This window comes from Molossus molossus, unplaced genomic scaffold (assembly GCF_014108415.1).
Source record: "Molossus molossus isolate mMolMol1 unplaced genomic scaffold, mMolMol1.p scaffold_m16_p_20, whole genome shotgun sequence".
Lineage (NCBI taxonomy): Eukaryota > Metazoa > Chordata > Mammalia > Chiroptera > Molossidae > Molossus > Molossus molossus.
In genome coordinates this window covers 22,246,394-22,269,613 of record NW_023425356.1, presented here as the reverse complement: position 1 = coordinate 22,269,613, position 23,220 = coordinate 22,246,394, and the positions used below count along the sequence as shown (strand labels likewise).

The 23,220-nt window shown below is 39.7% G+C and overlaps 1 protein-coding gene across 4 annotated transcripts; it reads right to left on the bottom strand.

Moving 5' to 3' along the window:
• On the bottom strand, nucleotides 1-22,904 carry ANP32E (acidic nuclear phosphoprotein 32 family member E). Of its 4 annotated transcripts, XM_036272936.1 has the most exons (8): nucleotides 22,501-22,900; nucleotides 18,797-18,946; nucleotides 17,212-17,334; nucleotides 15,158-15,323; nucleotides 13,678-13,844; nucleotides 6,013-6,091; nucleotides 2,348-2,451; nucleotides 1-1,755 (listed from the first exon to the last, which is right to left on the bottom strand). In XM_036272936.1, the coding sequence occupies exons 1-7, from the start codon at nucleotides 22,552-22,554 to the stop codon at nucleotides 2,381-2,383; spliced, it is 810 nt and encodes a 269-aa protein (XP_036128829.1). In that variant the 5' UTR covers nucleotides 22,555-22,900; the 3' UTR covers nucleotides 1-1,755; nucleotides 2,348-2,380. The 4 variants fall into 4 exon arrangements, with proteins under 4 accessions (XP_036128829.1, XP_036128828.1, XP_036128830.1 ...); XM_036272935.1 differs by having other exon boundaries at nucleotides 1-2,451; XM_036272937.1 differs by lacking the exons at nucleotides 1-1,755; nucleotides 2,348-2,451; nucleotides 6,013-6,091 and adding an exon at nucleotides 10,507-10,611 and having other exon boundaries at nucleotides 22,501-22,899.
• Nucleotides 22,905-23,220: the final 316 nt, after the last annotated feature.

Here is a 23,220-nt window from a genome sequence, read left to right as displayed (position 1 = left end):
TTAACAACAAACCTTCAATTTATTTGAAGCAATTCAATTTCAAAACCTTTAAGTTACAGCAGTCACAAAAAAAAACAAAAAACAGGGAACAGTCAGAAACAATAAAAGAATAATCAGAAGTACTGTGTTTTTGTTTGTTTTAACACTGTCATGGCTTTATTCAAAACACAGTTGCACAAAAGTATTAACTTCAAAGGTTTTTGAGGAGTTTTGAGGAATTTAACACACTATATACATACTGCCATACAAAGAAGCATTAAAATAGGACCGAAAACTTCTACAAAATATAAAACCCACCCTTACTTATTTGCATGAAAATATCACCCACAAAGCTAAATAAGTCTTAAAAAGTTATTTGGAGGCTCTTACACATTGTTCAAACAAACCAAAGAACTCTTAATTTTGATTGCACAATATGATGATTGATAAGAAAGTCAATATATAAATTTAATTTTAAAAAGTATTTTATAATCTGGCAAACAATGTGATGAGAATTCTTAGGGCATGTCAATTGTTTAAAAGGAGTAAAATGTTAACTATTTGGATACTTGAATCCCCCCACTAAAGTTATCCCAAGAGTTTTATTTCAGTCAGTTGTGCAACATTTTTTGTTTATCTACAAATAACTCTAATTTTTACTTTAAAACCCCAAGTCATACATTTTTAAACTAAAAAACAAGCAGTACTATACTCAGTAACTTAAATTTGTCCCAGTATGGAATTGTAACTTCAGTTAATTTGCTGACACTAACTTAAAAAAACTTACAAGTATTCAAAACAAAGGGAGTGGGGGGGGGGGTGGTGGTTAGAGAGCCAAGATTAAAAAAGCAATTGCCTTGAACATGGAGCCTCCACAACAAAAAGGGAAATGAACTTGTCTACTCATAATTAGTAGCCGTATAAGAAAACACACTCATACTTTCCCCAAATATTTTTCTACTTTTAATGGACATCCACTTGAAAACAAATCTTAATTTTAATAAGGATTTAGTTTTAAATATTTTTCCCACTGCCTAATATATTCCAGTCAAATGCTCTACCTGGTAATGCTTTAAATTATAGAAAGAATAATTAAAGGTTCTACTAAGAAAAATTAGAGATACTTGCAGAGGGGTAGCTAAGTCATTTGGGAAGCTAACTTAAAATTTTGACTTGAGCCCTGGCCGGTTTGGCTCAGTGGTTGAGCATCGGCCTATGGACCAGAGTCCTGGGTTCGGTTCCAGCTAGGGGCACATGCCACCAAAAAAAAAAATTTGACTTGAATGTCTCATTAATTATCAACCAGCAATTATTCTGAGTTTTGAGGAACACTACTGCTGCTTCCAAAAGCCCATCTGCTTCTTTTCTTTCTTCATTTTTCTGCAATCTATACATCTTGTCAACCAAGAAAGATTTCCAGTAAGCAGAGTCTGTTGCATAAAACTGCATTGATAATAATATTTGTATCTCAGAAAATACTCAGTTTGTTTCACTTAGCTTTTTAAAAACTGAGACAGGTCTGAAAAGGTAGTTGAGGTATAAGAATAAAGATTTTCCTGGGTATTCATAAATGTCCCAACTTTTTTTTTTTTTTGAGAAGAGGGAGGAGTGAAACAAGAAAGGAAGGTATCGTAAAGGAATTGCTGAAAAGAAAATGCAAAATGCACACTGAAAAACTAAACAAAATAAACAACTATTAGCATGTCATGATCTTCATTCAGCTTGAGAACAAAGGGTTTACCTGTATGTCTCTGAACTTACTATAAGCAGTTTTTCCTTCAAAAAGAAAATCTTATTAGTCACCTGGCGTGAAAGGTTTCAGAAGCCTCCCAAAAGTCATGAACTATACTGTTGAATAGAACCTTTACTATTCTGCTCCTACTCTCCAAGTTACTCATGTGACAAATAAGCACCCAAAAATCCTTAGCCAAAAAAAAAGCCATTGCCTTCATACTAAAGATCTTTGGGTCACCTCGAAAAAAATAACCAACTTATCATTCAAGAGACTATTTTTATTTCATATTCCAGCTGACTGTGATTTCACTTAATTCATAAATAACTTTAAAACCTTATGAATAAAATGCCCCATACTATGCTATCATGTTTTAATTATGGGCTAAAAATGACTAATACAGTAAACTTATATTAGAAAAATTAAGATTCTAAAAAAATTGCTAGGGAATTTTATAATGGGGTCAATGAAAATTTTTCTACATACAATGTGATCATTAACAGACTAGTAAATCTTATTTGGAATGATAAGGCAAAAATAGTAAAACCACACTTTTCCTATAAAAATTACATGTTATCTTCTGTAGGGATAGCTATTATACATGAAGAAATAAGATGTGACCACTCTATTGCACACCCAGGAACTTAGGGAATCTGGTCTTAGAATGATCTAGTCATCTTCTTCTTCTCCATCATCTTCAGCATCTCGTTTCCGCTTTTCCCCTCGAACACTTTCTTCTTCTGAAAGAAGAGTGAAAGGAAAAGTATAAAATACTAAATTTTAACAAATATTTGTTAAGTTAAAAATATTTGAATCTATTTTAGTGAAAAGTTAATGGCATAAGAAAATTATAGGTTAAGTTTCCTCTCTAAATTTCTTTTCACTTCAGTGTATTGAATCAAGCTCATACTTAGAAATCCATAAATAATGGCAGCTTGCTATGCATCCTTGTGGCCAAATCATGAAGTACAGATAAAAAAATTAAGGGCTGACTCTTACTTAACATAGTACTGGAAGTCTTAGCCACAGCAATCAGACATGAAGAAAGAATAAAAGGAATCCAAATTGGAACAAAGGAGGTGAAACTGGCAGATGATATGATATTGTACATAGAAAACCCTAAAGACTCCATCAAAAATCTACTAGAACTAATAAATGAATTTGGCAAAGTAGCAGGTTACAAAATTAAGGTCAAGAAATCGATGGTATTCTTATACACCAACAACAAACTCATAGAAAAACTTAAAAAATCCCATTTACCAGAGCACAAAAAAAATTTAAGTGCTAGAAATAAACTTAACCAACGAAGTCAAGGACCTCTTTGTAAAAAACTACACAGGTCATTGAAAAAATAAATAGGGGAAGATATAAAAAAGAGGAAGCATATACCTTGTTCATGGATTGGAAGAATTAACATCATTAAAATGCCCATACTACTCAAAGCAATCTACAGATTCAATGCAATCCCCATCAAAATACCAATGACATATTTCACAGAACTAAAACAAATGCTCCAAAAGTTTATATGGAACCAAAAAAGACCCCGAATAAGCCACAGCAATCTTGAAAAAGAACAGCCCTTGCCAGTTTTGCTCAGCGGTTAGAGTGTTGACCTGAGGTCCAGAGAGACCCGGGTTTGGTTCCTGCTAAGGGCACGTACCTCGGTTGCAGTTTGTCCCCGGCCCTGGTAGGGCTGTGCGGGTGGCAACCATTCAATGTGTCCCTTTCACTTCGATGTTTCTCTCTCTCTCTCCCTCCCACTCTATCTGAACAAAAAATGGAAAAATGTCCTCGGGTGAGGATAAAAAAAAAGAAAAAAAGAAAGAAAGAAAGAAAGAAAGAAAGAAAGAAAGAAAGAAAGAAAGAAAGAGAATAACAAAGTAGGAAGGATCACAATACCAGATATCAGGTTATACTACAAAGCCACTGTAATCAAAACAGCCTGGTACTGGCACAAGAACAGGTATATAGATCAATGGAACAGAACAGAGAACCCAGAAATTGACCCAAGTCATTATGCTCACTTAATATTTGACAAAGGTGGCAAAGTCATACAGTGGAGGCAAGACAGCAGCCTCTTTAATAAATGATGTTGGAAAATTGGACAGCTACATGCAAAAAAATGAAACTAGACCACCAACTTACACCATACAAAAGAATAAACTCAAAATGGATAAAAGACTTAAATGTGACTCATGAATCCATAAAAATCCTAGAAGAAAATGTAGGCAACAAAATTTCAGACATCACACGCAGCAGAATTTTCATTGATACAATGCCTAAGGCTACAGAAACAAAGGAAAAAATGAACACATGGGACTTCAAACTAAAAAGCTTCTGCACAGGAGGGTAGGACCACCACCTCTCCCCAGAGCCCTGGGAAGGAGTAAGATGACCACAGTCCTGTGTGGCCACAACTGAGCAAAGCTCTGAGCACCCTCCAAATCCCAAGTGTCCCCACACAGTTCCAGTCCAGTCTTCCCTCCCTCTACCAGAGCCCCAGGCCCCTTGAGTGGTCCACTGACCATGAAGAACACCTTGTGATGACTCCAAGAACAACCAAAGATCAGGGGACAACTGACCTCATCCTCATTCCAAGCCCTGCACCCTCCCTGAGGCCCCTATATAAGTCATCCATCAGAACTCTCAGGGAGGGTGACTTCTCTTTTCTAGTCCACTCCCTGTGCACAAGATCTTTTCAATAAACTATCTGCTTGACCTTGAAAAAAAAAAAGCTTCTGCACAGCAAAAGAAATAGCCATCAAAATGAAAAGAACCCACTATATGGGAGAGCATAATTGCCAACAATACATCAGATAAAGGGTTAATTTCCAAAAATATACTCATACAACTCAACAAAAGACAAATAATCCAATTAAAAAATGGACAGAGGACCTAAAGAGACACCTCTCCAAACAGGACATACAAATGGCCAAGAGACATATGAAAAAATGCTCAACATCACTAGTCATCAGAGAGATGCAAATTAAAACAACAGTGTGATATCACCTCACTGTTGATACAATTGTCAGAATGGCTGCCATCAACAAATCAAACAACGAGTGCTGGCGAGGGTGTGGAGAAAAGGGGACTCTAGTACACTGCTGGTGGGAGTGCAGACTGGTGCAGCCACTATGGAAAACACTATGGTGTTACCTCAAAAAATTGAACTGCCATTTGACCCAGTGACCCCACTCCTAGGAATATACCCTAAGAAGCCTCAAACACCAATCACCAAGCAGCAATATTTACAATAGCTAAAATCTGGAAATAGCCCAAGTGTCCATCAATAGATGAGTGGATAAGAAAGCTGTGGTACATATACACAATGGAATACTATGCAGCTGTAAGAAAGAAAGATCTCTTATCCTTTGAGACGACATGGAGGGACCTGGAAAGTATTATCCTAAGCGAAACAGCCAACCAGAGAAAGAAAAATATCACATGATCTCACTTATTTGTGGAATATCATGAATAAAGCATGCTGATGAACAAAACGGACCCAGAGACATAGAAGTAGGATACAGACTGACAAACCTCAGAAAAGGGGGGGTGAGATAAAGCACAGAACTTATATGCATGTATGCACAACCATGGACATAGACAACAATGCTGGGGACAGGGTGGGGGGGATCAGGAGAGGGTGTCAATGGGGAAAAAGGAGAAACATCTGGAACAAAAATAAATTTAAAAAATTAAAAATTTAAAAAGAAGAAAGGAACTAAGGGCTTGATATTAATAGAATTATTAGTGAATTTTAAAATTTATTTTGAAAGACCTTGGTAAAGAGTACCAGAGAGCAAATCTAAAAAGGGCATTATTGAGTTCAACTGTTCTTCCTTTCTAGAGAAAGCTTCATCTTCTCCAAAATGTAAGACCCTGAAAAAATAATAAACTGAGCTCAAAGATCCATTATCCATTCCTACTTTGAAAATAAATGTTACAAGCTGTTTTTTAATTGGAATTCATGAATACCCTGAGAAATTACTTTTAAAAAGTTTATACCTTTCAAGCCAATTCTATGTTGCCCAAATCCAAGAGATCAGTAATAATTTTGAATTATAGACTCATTCTTTAAAGTCCATGAATAGCTCTGGCCAGTTTGGCTCAGCGGTTGAGTGTCAGCCTAAAGACCAGAGAGTCCCGGGTTCGGTTCCCACTAGGGGCATGTACCACAAAAAAATAAATAAGTAAGTAAGTAAGTAAATAAATAAATAAATAAATAAATAAATAAATAAAATAAAGTCCATGAATAGCTATGACTATAATTTTAGAATATTTTTATGGCTAATATAACTCACCCTCTTCTTCTTTTTCTTCTCCTTCTCCTTCTTCTTCTTCTTCCCCTTCTTCGACATAGTCATCATCATCTTCTTCATCCTTGAAATTAAAATATTCAGTTTGAGAATAAATGAGCCATGACACAGATTTTCCATTTTGATAATACATTCTAACAACAGCAAAAAAACCCCACAAAACTATGGCTATTCCATGTTCTGATAACCTCTGTGTGACATATATACGATCTTTTTAAAAACCCAACTAAATCTAGTTTCTTTATGAAAATAAGTTGTTTTAGACCAGCAATGTTCAAACATGGCAACGATGCAAATGTCACTGTCTGTACTGTACCATCTAGTAACCACTAGCCACACATGGCTACTGAGCATTTGAAGTGTGACTGATGCAAAGGAGCTAAATTTATAATTTTATTGAAATTTAATTAATTTAAATGGCCAAATGGCTACTATAATGGAGAGGGTGCTCTGTCTTACAGTGTCTTCAAGAACTTTATACACTATGGTAGGAATTACCTGAATCCTGGCCCCAACACAGTTCAATGTGTTGAACATGTCACTTACTCTCTGGACCTCTGTTTTCCAATCAATAAAAGAAAATATTTGTCTAGAAAGATCTATAAATTCCTTATACATCTAAAAATTTATGTATCAAGCCAGCCAATGTGGCTCAGTAGATTGAGCATAGTCCCATGGACTGACAGATTCGATTCCCAGTCAAAGCACATCCCCCACCTGCAGGCTCGATCCCCAATGGGTGGCATGCAAGAGGCAACTGATCAATGTTTTTCTCTCCCGTCAATGTTTCTATCTCTCTCTCAAAAAAATCAATAAAAACATATTTAAAAATAAAACTCTACATATAAAAATAGCAAATGTCAATTAAAATCACAATAAACTTGATCTACAACTCTTGTGGAATGAGTTGTTTTGGAGAGCTAAGATTTAAATATAGTCTTGAAACATCAACACCAGATTTTTTTCACTTTAGCCAACTGGGATAGAAATCTCAAAAGAGCACTGCACTCTTCCACCATTTTCTGCTAAACCTAACAAATTTTTTTCTTGAATTATCATAGTCACCATTCTGATCATGAACTATAAGCCAGTTCCCTCAGAACATAGTAATACATGTAGGATGGTTTTCCCATTTTGAAAATGACCCTGGCTTATATTTTGAGTTGTATCTTTTTCTAGTTTTGATGCTTTGTCTTTTGCATCAGTTACTATTTCTATTTTAATCTGCTATGGATTTAGAAAATAGATCAACAAACTTATCAGAGGATTGAATATAAAAGAGAAAATAGGGCCCTGGCCAGTTTGGCTCAGCAGCTAGAGTGTGGCCCGAGGACCAAAAAGTTGCAGGTTCAACTGCTGTCAAGGGCACATACCTTGGTTGCAGTTCGATCCCTGGCCCTGGTCAGGATTGTGTGGGAGGGACCAATCGATGCATCTCTCTCACATTGATGTTTCTCTCTCTCTCTCTCTCTCTCTCACTTTCTCCCTCCCTCACTCCCTCCCTCCTTCCTTCTATATCTGAAAATCAGTGGGAAAATATCCTTGAGTGAGGATTTAAAAAAAGAGAGAGAGAAAAAAATAGCTTTAAAGTAATAGCCTGAACACCATCCTACAAAGAAAATGTCTTGTTACTTTTATTTTGATTACTTGGAGGCCTTTTATACTTACTGCTTTGTTGTTAACTATGTTCCAAATGGCTGAGTTCTACTATATGTTGAAAAAAAATGGAACCAATCTATGGTCTCCCCTCCAACCCCACAAAAGTTTATTGCTCCTGTCCTGGCTGGTCTGGCTCAGAGGTTAGAGCATCGGCCTGTGGTCCAGAGAGACCCGGGTTCGGTTCCCACTAAGGGCACGTATGGTTGAGGTTTGTCCCTGGCCCTGGTTGGGTAGTACGGGAGGCAGCCACTCGATGTGTCCCTTTCACATCGATGTTTCTCTCTCTCTCTCTCTTCCTCTCTCTCCCTCCCACTCTATCTGAACAAAAAAAATGGAAAAATGTCCTCGGGTGAGAATTAAAAAAAAAAGTTTATTGCTCCTTTAAAATACTTTCATTGGCAAATGTCAAGAACTGCTGGGTAGTTAGGGAAAATTTGGAAGACACATACTTATCACAGTATCCACAGCTCCATTTGTGTCTAGAAATACTAGAAAGAACCTAATTCCCCAGCATTTAGCTAACAGAAACATTGTAAAGCATTCCATACCAGAATACCACCAAGCTACAAGGAACAGAAGGAATATGGGGTAGCAAACAGCACAAAAAGGAACTATAATAAAAATCAGGAGAACCTGCAGCTTTGAACTAAAGACAAAAATAAAAGAAAGGAAGAGAAAGGGGGGTATAGAAAAGAGGAGAAAGATGAGAGAAGAGGAAGGGAAGAGAGAGTAAACGAGGAAAGGAGAAAGAGAGAAGAAACATTTTAAACATCTTAAATCTGTAAGGAATGATAAAAGAAGATATTTAAAACACGTGAGATACAAATCACATTTATTCCTTGATAATTTACAAAAGCCCAAGTCTAAAAAGCTAATTAGTTCTCTGGAATTTGTTTTAAAGAAAATATGATTAGCCATGGCTGGTGTGGTTGACCAGTTCAATTCCTGGTCAAGGGCACGTGCCCTGGGTTGCCTGGCCCTGGTAGGGGCTGTGGGAGGCAACCAACCGATGTGTCTCCCTCACATCGATGTTTCTGTTTCTTTCTCTCTTTCTCTCTCTCTCCTTCCCTCCCTTCCACTCTCTTTAAAAACCAATATCCTCAGTGAGGATTAAGCAAAAAGAAAGAAAATATAAGTACATTAATTGAATCATGTTTTTATGTCTCTTTTTAACTTTTTATAAACTTTTAAAATGTTTTTATTGATTTTTAGAGAGAGAGGAAGGGAGAGGGAAACATCAATATAAGAGAAAAACTGATCAGTTGCCTCTTGTAAGCACCTCGACTGGGGATCAAACCCGAAACCTGGGCATGTGCCCTGACCAGGAATCCATCCAGTGACCTTTCAGTGCATGGGAAGACACTCAATCAACTGAGCCACAGTGGCCAAGGCTGAAACTTAAAAAAATAGTAGTAATAATAATCTATTAGACCACCAGAAACTTGTTCTGTGAAGACTCTGGTCTCTTCCTAATTAGTGGGAAATAAAATGTTTCCTCATTTGTACTATGAATAGTACAAGAGCACCATAATTCCCAATTCCGAAGCCACCTTCCCCAGTTTTTTAAATTTTATTTATTTATTTATTTATTTATTTATTTATTTATTTATTTATTTCCTCACCTGAGGACATTTTTTTCCATATTTTGTTCAGATAGAGTGGGAGGGAGAGAGAGAGAGAGAGAGAGAAACATCGACGTGAAAGGGACACATCGAGTGGTTGCCACCCACATGACCCAACCAGGGCCCGGGTACAAACTGCAACCAAGATACGTGCTCTTAGCAGGAACCAAACCCAGGTCTCTCAGGACCACAGGCCAACGCTCTAACCGCTGAGCTAAACTGGCCAGGGCCATTTTTATTTTTTTTAAGTACTTTTTATTTTTCAATTTTTTTCATTTATTTATTTTAGAGAGAGAGGAAGGGAGAGGGACAGACAGGAAGGGAGAGGAAGAGAGATAGAAACATCAATGACAGAGAGCATCGACTGGCCACCTCTTGCATGCCCACCACTGGGGATTTGGCCCACAACCTGGGTTGTGCCCTGACCGGGAATCAAACCAGCAACCTCTTGGTGCATGGGTTGACGCTCAACCACTCAGCCACATTGGACAGGCACCTTCCCCAATTTTTTTATCCTCACCCGAGGATATTTTTCTATTTATCTTCAGATAGAGTAGGAGTAAGGGAGAGGGAGAAACATTGACGTGAGAGGGACACATCAACTGGATTCCTTCTATACATCAGCTGTCCCCGACCAGGGCCGGGGACAAATGGCAACCGAGGTACATGCCCCTGACTAGAATCGAACCCCATACTCATTGGTCTGAAGGCCGATGCTCTAACTGCTGGGCCAACCAGCCAGGGCCCCATTTTGTTTGTTTGTTTGTTTGTTTGCTTGAATCTTAACCCAAGGATATTTTCCCATTGCTTTCTAGACAGAATGGAAGGGAGAGAGGGAGAAACAGAGAGAAATATGAATATGAGACCAACTAATTGGTCGCCTTCCATACGACCCCCCCAACAGGGCTGGGGAACAAACCTGCAACCCACCTACGCGCCCTTGACCAGGAATCAAACCCTCAACCCTCTGTCCGAAAGCCCATGCTCCAACCACTGAGCCAAATCAGCCAGGGCCAGGGCCCCATTTTAAATGAAATATGCTATACCTACATAAAGTCTTCATACATATTCCCTATTGTTGAAGAGCAACTGAAACAGAAATAAGATTCATACTGCCCTGGCCAGGTGGCTCAGTTGGTTAGGACATTATCCAATACACCAAAAGGCTTCCGGTTTGATTCCCAGTCAGGGCACATACCTAGAATTCGGTTAGATTCCGTCAGGGCGTGAACCGAAAACAACCAATAGATGTTTCTCCCTCACACTGATGTCTCTCTCTGTATCTCTCCTGCTTCTTCTCTCTCTAAAATTAATAAAAATATATCCTAAGGTGAGGATTAAAATAAAATAAAAAGGGTTCAAACAAAAAATAGCTAATCAAATACCATTTCTATTTCCTTCTAATTTGTTTCTAAATCTCAGAAGTCTCTGACACTTCCACTGGCTCGTAATTTCTAAAAACAAGACTTCATTTTAAACATCCAAATTATCTCATCGTCATTAAAAACTTCTTCTGGTCCCTGCTACCTGGGTACTATATTGACTTAATGTTATATGTATTAACTTAGAGATTCTCGCTCTATACTTAACCATGTCATTTTTAGTTAGTATTTCCCAATATTAATGGAATAATGAACATATAAATATTTGCAGTTAGCTGAAGATCACTTTTAAATCACTTAGTTCTATCTAAAGAAGAACTACTGGCAAATTAAAAGCCAAAGGCAAAATAACACAAGTTAATTATTTTATTAAATAAATTGAAATTTAGGGAAAAAATATTCAAGTTGTATGCTGATGTAAACTGAACACGTTGCCCTTTTCTATGAATACTTCTGGCTTAAGTGGTTAACCATCGACCCATGCAACAATAGGTCACTGGTTCAATTCCCAGTCAGGGTACATGCCCGGGTTTCGGGTTTGACTCTCCTCCTTTCCTCTCTCTCTAAAAATCAATGAGAACATATTTTTTTAAATAACAGTAAAATAAAATACTTAAAAGTTCTATTCATCATGATTGTATAGCTCCTAACTCACTAAGGGCCCAAACAAGTATGAGTCCTATTTTATCCCACAAGTTTTATATTTAAAACAGTATCAGAGAAAAATTACCATTAATCAGTGATATCATCTATCTAACAAATGTGAATCATTAGGAAAACAAGTGAGAATATTAACAATTTCTAGTCTAAATATTATTTTATTATTTTTGTTGTTGTTGTTAATCCTCACTCGAGGATATTTTTCCATTAATTCTTTTTTTTAAGACAGCCCTGGCTGGTTTGGCTCAGCAGTTAGAGCGTCAGTCTGCGGTCCAGAGAGACCCGGGTTCGGTTCCTGCTAAGGGCACGTACCTCGGTTGCAGTCTGTCCCCCGCCCTGGTCAGTCATGCGGGTGGCAGCCATTCGATGTGTTCCTTTCCCATCGATGTTTCTCTCTCTCCCTCCTACTCTACCTGAACAAAAAATAGAAAAATGCCCTCGGGTGAGGATTAAAAAAAAAGAGAGAGAGTGAAAGGGAGAGAGAGAAACAGAGATGAGAGAGGAACATGTTGATAGGTTGCCTTCCACATGACCCCAGCAGGGACCGGGGATCAAACCCGCATCCCAGGTACATGTCCTTGACCAGGAATCAAACCTGAGACCCTTTGGTCCTCAGCCAACAATCTAACTGCTGAGCCAAATGAGCCAGGGCAGATATTATTTTTTAATTAAAAACTTGTTTGAATTATAAATTATGAAAATGAAATTCAATAAATTAACATTAGGAGAAAATAGCTTATATAAACTCCCAGGAGTTAAAAGATCTGACATTTCCTGTGAGCCTATTATGTCCCAGTAAATACACTGGATGCTGAGATACAAGGCTGAATGGCCCTCCCTCCCCTTAAAGATCTCACCATCTAGCACAACATAGCCAAATAAACACGTTTCTACAAAAGTGTCTACAAGTAATAAAAGCCTAATCAAGGTTCAAAGGTAACAGAGAAAGAGGTGATTGTCTACAAAAAATTATAAAAAGCTTCAATATTGAGGCAACTCCACAGTTGAGCTTTTAAAGGTAAGACTTCATGAGGTATGATTTGTGTGGCTACACAAATATAAACATACGTAAAATTCCACGGACTTGCCCTGGCTGGTATGGCTTAGTTGGTTGGAGCATCACCTGTTGTGGATTTGATCTCTGGTCAGGGTGGTAGGGGCACGTAGGAGAGACAACCAATCGATGTTTCTCTCTTACATCTTTTTTTCTTTCTCTCGCTCTCTAAAAATAAATTTAAAAAATATATATCCTCAGATGAGGATTAAAAAATGTTTGTCATGGACTTATACATAAAATCAGTGCACTTTACATGTTTTACTATATGTTTACCCAAGAAAAAAAGAAAGTTTATCAGAGGGCATGTGTACAAAGCCATTTCAGATAAACAATGTATTTTATACATTGCTTACTCTATATTAATAGAATACTCAGATTATACACAGACAGAAAGGCAAGAAATAGCCTTGTGTGACAATTTAATTTGGTATCCAGGGAGATACAGCCAGAGAAGGAAGCAGGGGCTAGATAATGAAGGGCCTTGTGTGCCTTAGTGGCAACAGAGAAACATTAAAGGGTTTCAGGCAGGCGAGTGATAGGATCACACTTGCATTCAGACTATGAAAGCAAGCACTGGGAAGGATGCACCTTAGTAGTGATGCTGTATTCAGAGCATTTAGAAAGCTACAACAAAAGCACAGCAAGGGCCTGGCTCTGGCTCTATTGGTTGGGCATCATCCCGTTGCACCTGTAAGTTGCCAGTTGGATTCCCAGTTGGGGTGTATTCCTGGGTGTGAGGTTTGATTCATGTTCTTAGGAGCGTATGGAGGGTGGCCGATTGATCTGTCTCTCTCTCTCCCTAAGCATGTCCTCCGGTGAGGATTAAAAATAAAAGCACAAGCAAGAAACAATCACAGGAAAGTTTTCTTGAGTGCCTATAATGTGCCAGCAACTAGATACTTTACGTGTATTATTTTGTTAAATCCTTAAAACAATTCTATGAGGTTGGTATAATCTAGGTTTCATAAATGCAGAAGCTGAGGCTCAGAAATAGTTGTAAAATGTTTCCACCATAACATGCCACTGAGGGCAGAATGTGTTTGAAAGATTTCTGGGAGATAAAATCAATAGATGTTTATGATTATCTGGATATAGTATGAACTGGGGATAGTGCGGGGGGGGGGGGGGAGAGAACAGGCAGACAGACACATGTACCCCCACAAGTTAGAAATAACAATAACTCAGCTTTCTACATACCTTACTTTTTATAGTACTTAGCCCTATGCCTAAATAATTGATTTTTAAGTGCACATAAGAAGGGTCTGCTTACCTGAATTTCCTCTCTCATTAAGTATGAGAGGCCCACTTCCTCTTCTCCCTCTCCCAATTCGGAGCCTGCTTCATCTTCATCCTCATCCTCTTCTTCCTCCTCCTCCTCTTCCTCATATCCTTCAAATGGACCAGCTTCATCTTCCTCTTCATCATCTTCATCTCCATCTTTAAAAATAGTTTCAGAGATGGGCAAATGACTGGGCAAATATCTTGATAATGTGTTGATCCTTTTAACCCTTGCCCCAATCATTTTAAACTCTTAAGCCAATAGGTGGGAAGTACTTCAGGGTGATTTTTTAAAATGTCACCTTTACAACATCCATATTTACTATTTGAAAAATACGGTTTCTAAATACTGAAAATTTTCCAACATATAGATTTTCATCAAAATGTTACATGTACTAAAGTTTGTTTTACTTTGTGGACAGTTCAAAACCTGCTTGTCTATCATTCTACATTTTGTAACATTGCTTATCCACCAAATTCTTTTAAAGTAGTAGTAATAAAGTGTCCCATTACTAATAACAGCTATTTTGTCATCCGTTCGTACCCATTTTTCCAAAAATATATATTCACCATCTAATTCTAGAACATTTTCATCACCCCCAAAGTAACCCAAATCCATTAGTTAGTCACCATTCTCCTCACCCCCCACCCCGGCAACCACTAATTTACTTTGTCTCTCTAAATTTGCCTACTCTAGACATTTCAATATAGAGAGTCATACAATATGTAGCCTTTTGTATCTGGCTTCTTTAACTTAGTAGAACGTTTTCAAGGTTCACTAAGGTACCAGTACTTCATTCATTTTTATGGCTGAATATTATTCCACTGTATAGATATATCGCATTTTGTTTTTCCATTTATTAAGGGCTGGATATGAGTTGTTTCTACTTTGTGGCTATTATAGATAATACTGTGATGAATGGATTGTTGTTGTTTTTTATCCTCACCTGAGGACATTTTTCCATTTTTTGTTCAGATAGAGTAGGAGGGGGAGAGAGAAAGAGAGAAACATCGACATGAAAGGGACACATTGAGTGGTTGCCACCTGCACAACCCAACCAGGGCCGGGGACAAAATGCAACCGAGGTACGTGCCCTTAGCGGGAACTGAACCTGGGTCTCTCTGGACCACAGGCCGATGCTCCAACCACTGAGCCAAACCGGCCAGGGCTTATTTTTGTTTTAAGTACTATTTTAAAATTTGCAAATAAATAAATAAATAAAAATTGCCACTTTTACTGATTGGTTTTTACAGATATAAAATTACGAGGAGCTTGATATAATAATCATTAAATTCCCCCAAAGCTATCAGAAATCTAAAGAAATACAGAATTAGGGCTGTGCATTTTTAAATGTTTCTTGTCTTACCAACATCTTTTTTTTCTACACCTAAATATTCATGCCCAATCTAATGTGCATGGCTAGCATGAAGTCTATAATTGTGGCACATTTATGAGTATTACGAATGATTACCCTCATCATCCTCTGATCCTGAGTCTGGTGCTTCGTTATCCTCCTGATCAAATCCATTTAAGTAGGTGATTTGCTGCAGCAGTTCAAAAATACTCTCCCTGTAATCTTCTAAGGTTGTGATCTCACAGTTAAACAAGTCAAGACTTTTCAAATTTTTAAGATTTTGCTGAAAAAGTAAAAAGTTAAAACTTACATTAAAGATTTAAAATAGTATGTTATTTCTTTTTAATTTATGAACCAGAAAATATATACTTGAAATCAAGAGAATGATTTTTGGATCTTTAGAATTTTATAATGAAGGGTTATTATATCAAGCACAGCCAATTCTCTTAATGAGACACTGGCATGCTTAACTCCACAGGAGTGGAAACTTTGTTGTGTTCAGCTGCTATGTCCCAGCACCTGGCTTAGTAACTTACTTATAGTAGGCACTCAATTTATTTGTTCACTGAATCTATTCATAAATAGGCAACAACAATAAATCCACAGTCAAACTTATTTTCAACAATTTCAACTTCTTTACAAACTTTTTAAAAATTAGAGCAACAATTTTCAGAGTTTTACTTTATCTTCTTTTCCTTGCCTCATACTAGGAAAACAAATGAGCAAATAATGAAATAACTAAAAAAATAATCAAGAAGAAAGGAAAATAGAATTTGAGAAAATACTACAGATTTTCAGATCAGATATCAAACTCCTAAAGTTGATAATAAAATAAATTTCTCACCAATTTAAAAAATTATCTGAATGTTTTAATCAAAAGGAAAAGAAAGCCTTAACCATCTAGATCAGCAATTTTCAACATGTGTGCAACAATGATTTTTAAAACATGCAATACCTAACCACTTACTTAGAGACACTGACCTCTTTTCCCTTAGTGTCAAATTTAAAAAATAGCCCTGGCCGGTTTGGCTCAGCGATTAGAGTGTCGGCCTGCAGTCGAGAGAGACCCAGGTTCAGTTCCCGCTAAGGGCATGTACCTCGGTTGCAGTTTGTCCCCGGCCCTGGTTGGGTTGTGCAGGTGGCAACCATTCAATGTGTCCCTTTCATGTCAATGTTTCTCTCTCTCCCTCCCACTCTATCTGAACAAAAAATGGAAAAATGTCCTTGGGTGAGGATAAAAAAAAAATGATAACAGCCAGCACAACTGGTAGCCATCTGGTATCGATGCCCTTTCTTGAACAATAAATATGTAGGTCATAGAACAGAGTTGCCTCTTATGGTCATGCCACATAATAAGGTTGTGTTACACTGGTTAATTCTCAGTACCAGAAATCCTTATATACAAATATAGGCACCTGGTTTTTTAAAAAGTCACTCTGGAGCAAAAAGGCTAGGTAATTACTATTATTATTATTATTATTACTATTTTGTAAATCAATAAAAATTATACCTATTTTTTTTTTTGTCAGAGTGGCAAAAAATGTATTTTTTGGTGTGCAGCAGAATATTAGTAATTAGTTTATGTGTGCCATGAGATGAAAAAGGTTGAAAATCACTGATCTAGATCACAACATATAAGAAATTCAGAAGTTTCAAAAGAGTGAAATAGAAATCAATAGAGTAACTTCTCCTCTGATATTAAAATATTTGTCTAAATATATAAATATTTATCAATATTTTTCACAATAAGCAGAGATAAAAATTTCTGATATGTATGAATTTCCATTTTTATTCTGACAGATAATATCAATGAAAATTGTTATTCAAAGTACTATGGATATAAAATGTATTTTTTTTAGTAATGAAAAACCATCCAAAATTTTTCAGTATTTCCAATAGTCTTCTAATATTGGTATCTTATTTGAGGGCCTGATTAAATCAAAACTTTAGTGTACCTTCCTATCTCCTTTTACTTTTTGCTTTCCAGCATGGTATCCATTATATGCCTTTTAACCTTCTTATTTATATTCTTTTATTTTACTGATGAATAAAACAGAAGTATTTGTTTAAATAAATGAGCAATATTTTTCTGTTTCTGCACACACACACACAAACACATATCGGAAAATTCAACCAAAAAAAAGCAAGCCCAAACAAACCTTTCCACTTACCAGAGCTTCTAGTGCACTGAGATCTTTGATTTTGTTTCCACTCAGATTGAGGTGAGTAAGATTAGGACATTTCTCTGCCAGGACTTCCAACCCTCCAGAAATTCTGTTGTTAGCAAGTTCCAACTATATATATTCAACACGGGGGGGGGGGGGACACACAAAGAATGGTAGACTTAGGACAGATCAAAGATTTCAAAAATATATCAATTTGAAGAAGAAAAACATTTGTGATTCTCTCTGGCTTCAAGATTGTCACAAGTGGCCCTGGCTGGTTTGGCTCAGCGGTTAGAGCGTCGGCCTGTGGACCAGAGTCCTGGGGTTCGGTTCCAGCTAGGGGCACATACCTCGGTTGCCGTTTGTCCCCAGACCCAGTTGGGGTCGTGTGGGTGGCAACCACTTGATGTGTCTCTCTCACATCGATGTTTCTCTCTCTCTCCCTTCCTCTCTCCCTCCTACTCTATCAGAAGATAAACGCAAAAAAGTCCTCGGGTGAGGATAAAAAAAAAAAAAAGATTGTCACAAGTAATTAATTTCCACACTCCACCTACAACCACCAAATAGTATATTAGAACCCCTGTACAGATGGATGCTCAACTTACAATGGGGTTACATCCATTAAACCCACCACTGTAAACTGAAAATATCACAAGTCAAAAATGCATTTAATACGCCTAACCTCATCATAGCTTAGCCTAGCCTATCACATGCTCCGAACATTTACATTAGTCTACAGTTGGGCAAAATCATCTAATACAATTAATAAATACACTGTAGAATATCAGTTATTTACCCTCATTATCTGGTGTCTAACTAGGAGCTGTGGCTCATTGCCACTGTCAGCATCACGAGAGTATTATACCACATATTGCTAGCCCAGCAACAGATTAAAATTCAAAAGTTGTAGTGCAGTTTCTACTAAATGCATATTGCTTTTCGCACCATCATGAAGTCAAAAAGTTGTAAGTCAATCCACCATAAGCTGGGGACTGTCTGTATAATGACACCTCATATAGGTTTAGTTCCAATTGTTTAACAGTTGGATTTTATGTTTCAGAGAAAAATATTTAGTAAATATTAAGTTCAAATTCATGCCATAAAGCAATTTCATTTTTTTTTTAATCCTCACCCGAAGATATTTTTCCATTGCTTTCTAGACAGAGTGGAAGGGGGGAGAGAGAGAGAGAGAGAGAGAGAGAGAGAGAGAGAGAGAGAGAGAGAAATATCATGTAGGAGAGACACACTGATTGGTTGCCTCCCACACGATCCCCCCACCGGGGCCAGGGATCAAACCTGCAACCCAGGTACGTGCCCTTGACGGGGAATAGAATCTGAGACTCCTGGGTCCACAGGTAGACGCTCCAACTGTTCAGCCAAACCAGCCAGGGCACAATTTCATTATTAAATTTAAATTTCTAAAAGCAATATTAGAACTGATTCCAAAATCTTACATAGCCCCTTTGCTTACCTCTAGAAACTTAGAACCTTCTAATTAAAAGGCAGAATGGTCATTCCACTTGGCCAATAAAGAGAAATAATAACCTTTGGCATTCAAATCATGATTCTTTCTCACATAATATCAACCTACCTTTCGAAGTTTATTTAAGTTGGGAAGCCGGGCCAGTGACCTTAGGTCCACGTTAATCATACTCAGAAGTTCTAGTTTTTTAAAAGTATCATTCAGGCCTTCAATTTCCCCATTGTCACAACGGCAATTATCAAGGACTAACTGTGTCACCTGTAAGAGAGAACAAGAATGACTCTTTAGTTTGCAGTTTGTTTAGCAAAGGACCTGGGGTCTGACACTCTGGAAATGTGAATATTAAAACCACCAATCACCTTACAGATCCTTTCATTCTCAAAAAAAATTGAAATACAGTCTAGCAGTCATCATTATGTTAAACTTTAAATTTAAACTTGACTAAGCCCTGGCCGGTTTGGCTCATCACGCTCGTTAGAGCGTCGGCCTACGGTCCAGAGACCCGTGTTCAGTTCCCACTAAGGGCACGCACCTCAGTTACAGTTTGTCCCCAGCCCTGGTTGGGTCGTGTGGGTGGCAACCACTCGATGTATCTCTTTCACATCGATGTTTCTCTCTGTTTCTCTCTCTCTCTCTCTCTCTCTCCCCCTCCCTCCCACTCTATCTGAACAAAATATTGAAAAGTGTCCTGGGTGAGGATAAAAAAATAATAATAAATAAATTTAAATTTGACCAAGAAGTTTAATGCCTGCTTTAAATCACTGATGTATTAAAAAAAAAAACACAAAAAACTGAAAAAGGTCCCATGTGAAACTTGTTTCTGACTCTGATGAAAAGAACTCTCAACATCAGGGCATATATTCATGCAATGAGAGGATACCAAGGCTACTGGGAAAGGATGCAAGTGAGCTGCCTTAAAAAAGTAGAGAGAAGAGCCCTGGCCAGTTTGGCTCAGCGGTTAGAGCGTCGGCCTGCGGTCCGGAGAGACGCGGGTTCGGTTCCCGCTAAGGGCACGTACCTCGGTTGCAGTTTGTTCCCGGCCCTGGTTGGTCGTGCGGGTGGCAGCCACTCGATGTGTCCCTTCACGTCGATGTTTCTCTCTCTCTCTCCCTTCCTCTCTCTCCCTCCCACTCTAGCTGTACCAAAAAAATGGAAAAATGTCCTCGGGTGAGGATAAAAGAAAAAAAAAAAAAAAAGTAGAGAGAAGAAAGGAAATTATTCAGTTTAAACCCCTTTATCTTTGGTTGATAAATACCACAACTCAAAAATACCTTGTTACCCTCCATGAAGAAATGTTAGAAAGCTCTTCCTGAGTCAAGCCAGCTTTCGGATGTTATTTGTTTTAATATCAAGGCCAAATAATATCACCCAGAAAGATACATTCTTGACAAAATGTTTTTCTCCCTGCCATATTGGTAGCATTTTTGTGACCTTCTCCCCATTCTTGGGAGGGGGTGGGTGGTGGCTGGATTCTCTATTATGTCAAAGTTGTAGAACAAAACTTTCTGATGTGGGCCTAAATGTATTTAATCTTAAGGAGGCGGCAGGAGACCCTGACTCTCCATTCCCAATATGTTTGAAGTATTTTGAGAGCTAAAAATTGGCAACAAAAAATGCCACCTTCTCTATTTGAAAATGACTTCAACATAATAACTTCAGTGAGCAGAGAAGGCATCATGATCTGTTTAGAGATAAGGAAGCCACAGCCCAGAGGGTGAGAATGACTTGCTTGGTGTCAGAATGTGGTAGAGCTGTGCCTCCACTCTGTCTTCTGACTCCTAGTCTAGCTGAGCAGAGAAGGGTCACTAGATTTGGTGTCATAAACCCAGTTCTTCCACTTGAATGAATAACTGCACGGTCCTACCCTGGCCTTTGGCTCAGCAGTAGAGCACCCCAGAGTCGTGGGTTCGATTCTAGTCAAGGGCACATACCTCTACCTCGCACCTAGTTTGTGGTTAGGCCCCAGTCCAGTGGGGGTCGTGCAGGAGGCAACCAATCCATGTGTCTCTCTCAGTGGATGTTTCTCTCTCTCGCCCACTGTATCTAAAGATAAATGGAAAAAAGTATCCTCGGGTGAGGATTAAAAAATAAATAACTAAATAAAATAACTGTATGGTCCTGAGACTCCACTATTAGGAGCTACTTTACCAGTTAGTCTGAAGGAGGTAAGTGAATAGCAAAGAAGAAGAGTGCTTTGTAAAAGAGCTATGCAAATACAAGAGACCATTATTACACCACAGGGGAGGAAGGAGAGGCTGCAAAAAGGTAACATCTGGCACTCGCTAAAACTGGAAAGGAAATTACTGCGATAGTGTAGGTAAAAGCATGGGGGGCGGGAGGGTTTGTAAATCCACTTTTCCATCCCAAAACATAAAAAAGCATTCTAAATGTGTTCTTCTAAGAGACAGCTTTTCAAGTTTGACTTTGTGTTCTCTGAAGCCCCTAAAGGTTACGTTCTACAAAACTTTCCGTTTTCTCTGAGATAATAGCGGCTGCTTACTCCTCCCTGCCACCTGCCAATTTCAGAGAAATAAACTTTTTTTTTAAGTACATACAGATCTTGGGTTCCCACTCTGCACGCCGCTGACGGGCAGCCCCTACCCATCCTTTATGCTGGTATGCACAGGCACCGCCTCCACTCCCCGGAAAATATTATATCCCTATATCCCAATTCTTGGATTTATCTCAGAGGCCACAGTTTACAAGTCTCTTGACACTTTCCTCTGCGATCGTAAGTGGGAGGTTCCTCGCTGGTCTCCGGCCCCGTTTTGGTGACCTGCCGCTCTGACCGACGGGAAACCCCACACGGGGCGGGGACTCCCCACGGAAAAATGGGGTCGCCTTCCCAGCCCGCGTTCCCCTGGCGCGTCCGCCGGGGGCGGGAAGGACTAGGTGAAACCGAAGAGGTGCCAGCGGAAAGGAGGCGGAAACGCCTCCCGCCCGACCCCCACAAAAGTTGACCGAAACCCCGCCTCGCGTGGCCCCTCCCAACCCCGTCTCTTTAAGGCGACAGCAGCGAGCGCGCATCATTTAGTTTCGCCGAACCCATCTTTAAAGCACAAAAGCCCTACGACCCATTTGTTGAGTTTTGTGAAACCTCCTCCAGGGATCACATTCGGAGTTGCGGCCACCACGACAAGACACGGCGAATACCGCGGGGGGTTGACGAGGGATTACTCCTCAATTCCCCAAAACTTACCCGCGGCCGGAGAGCCGGCCGCTGACCCAGATTATGCCTGGCGCGATCGGCGCGCGCCGCTGCCCCTGGGAGTGGGCGCCGCTGGCAGCAGGTGGTCGCCCACCGCGCGAGCGACCTCAGACCGTGCCCGGCGCGACGTCCTCCGACGCCCAGGGGCCTCTAGGCCGGGGCCGCCCCTCCCCGTCCCCCGAAAAAAGAGTTGGCAGCACTGAAGAAAAGTTGGACTAACTTCTCAGGCGACGATGGCTGCGGCGGGGTCGAGTGGGGCTGGGGGGTCGCGCCCACGTCGCCTGCCCCCAGGAGGAACTCGGGGAGTCGAGCGGCCCCCAACCCCTGCTTCCTTCCCGCCCCCACAAGGCCAGGACGCCGGAAAGGAGAAAACGACTAAGCCCCCATGCACACACCAAAAAAACCCTTAGAAACTTAGACCCTTCGCCATTTTAAGTAAAATATTTTAATGGTTTAAAACTTCAAATTAAATATTTCCCCCCAACCCCAGGTGGGGGTTAATTCGTTACTCCTCCCCACACACACACCTAGCCCCCCCAACCCCGAAACCCGATCCTCCGAATAGTGTGCTGATGGGGAAGGGGAGGGGGCTGAGTCATCTCACCTCCTCCGGGGCTCTGTTCCTTAACTCCAGGTTAATCCTGTTCCTCATCTCCATGTCCGCCTCCTGCTCTGGTGCTACTACTCTCCTCCGTTACCCTGTCCTGCCTTTCCCACTACCCCCAAGTCCCAAATTGTAAAAGATTTGGAAATGAATGAAAAGAAACGCAAATATAAACGCCCACCACCACCAGATAGGTGTGGGGAAGAAAGAAGAGAATAGCAAATGGAGTCCAAGGAGTTGGGACTCTAACTCGGCTGCCAACACCTCCTTGTCCACACACTCGCGCGCGCACTCACACGCGCGCGCGCGTACACACACACTCTCTCTCTCTCTCTCTCTCTCTCTCACACACACATACACACACGCACGCACACACACACGCACGCACGCAGTTCCTTCCCCTTCAATGGCTGCTGAGATACTGAGCCTCCATGACACGACACCGCCAACCCCCTGGCCTACACTCCACCCACCTCCCCAGTGTATTGGTTAATTCTTCGACATACCACTATTCTATTGGGCTGCATAAATGTCTATCAGTCTTGAGGGCGGATCTGAACCAGAAACGCTGTGTCTATTAGCTACGACCGAGCGCGCAGTTAACTCGGATAGGTCCAGAAGGTTGTTCGTCTGGGGAAATTATTTTGAATCCCAGTAGCCCCCCTACTTTTCTTTGTGTGATTGGCGCGCTTTCCCTAGGCTATCAGGCGGTTTTGATGC

Bases quoted from the DNA above. Each gene is read 5' to 3' on its own strand.
- ANP32E (XM_036272935.1), bottom strand. From the start codon at position 22,554: ATGGAGATGAGGAACAGGATTAACCTGGAGTTAAGGAACAGAGCCCCG. The intron at 17,335-18,796 runs GTAGGTTGATAT...GAATATATATAG, and splicing joins ACTTAAATAAACTTCGAAAG to TTGGAACTTGCTAACAACAG. The intron at 6,092-13,677 runs GTAAGCAGACCC...TTTAATTTCAAG, and splicing joins TAATGAGAGAGGAAATTCAG to GATGAAGAAGATGATGATGA.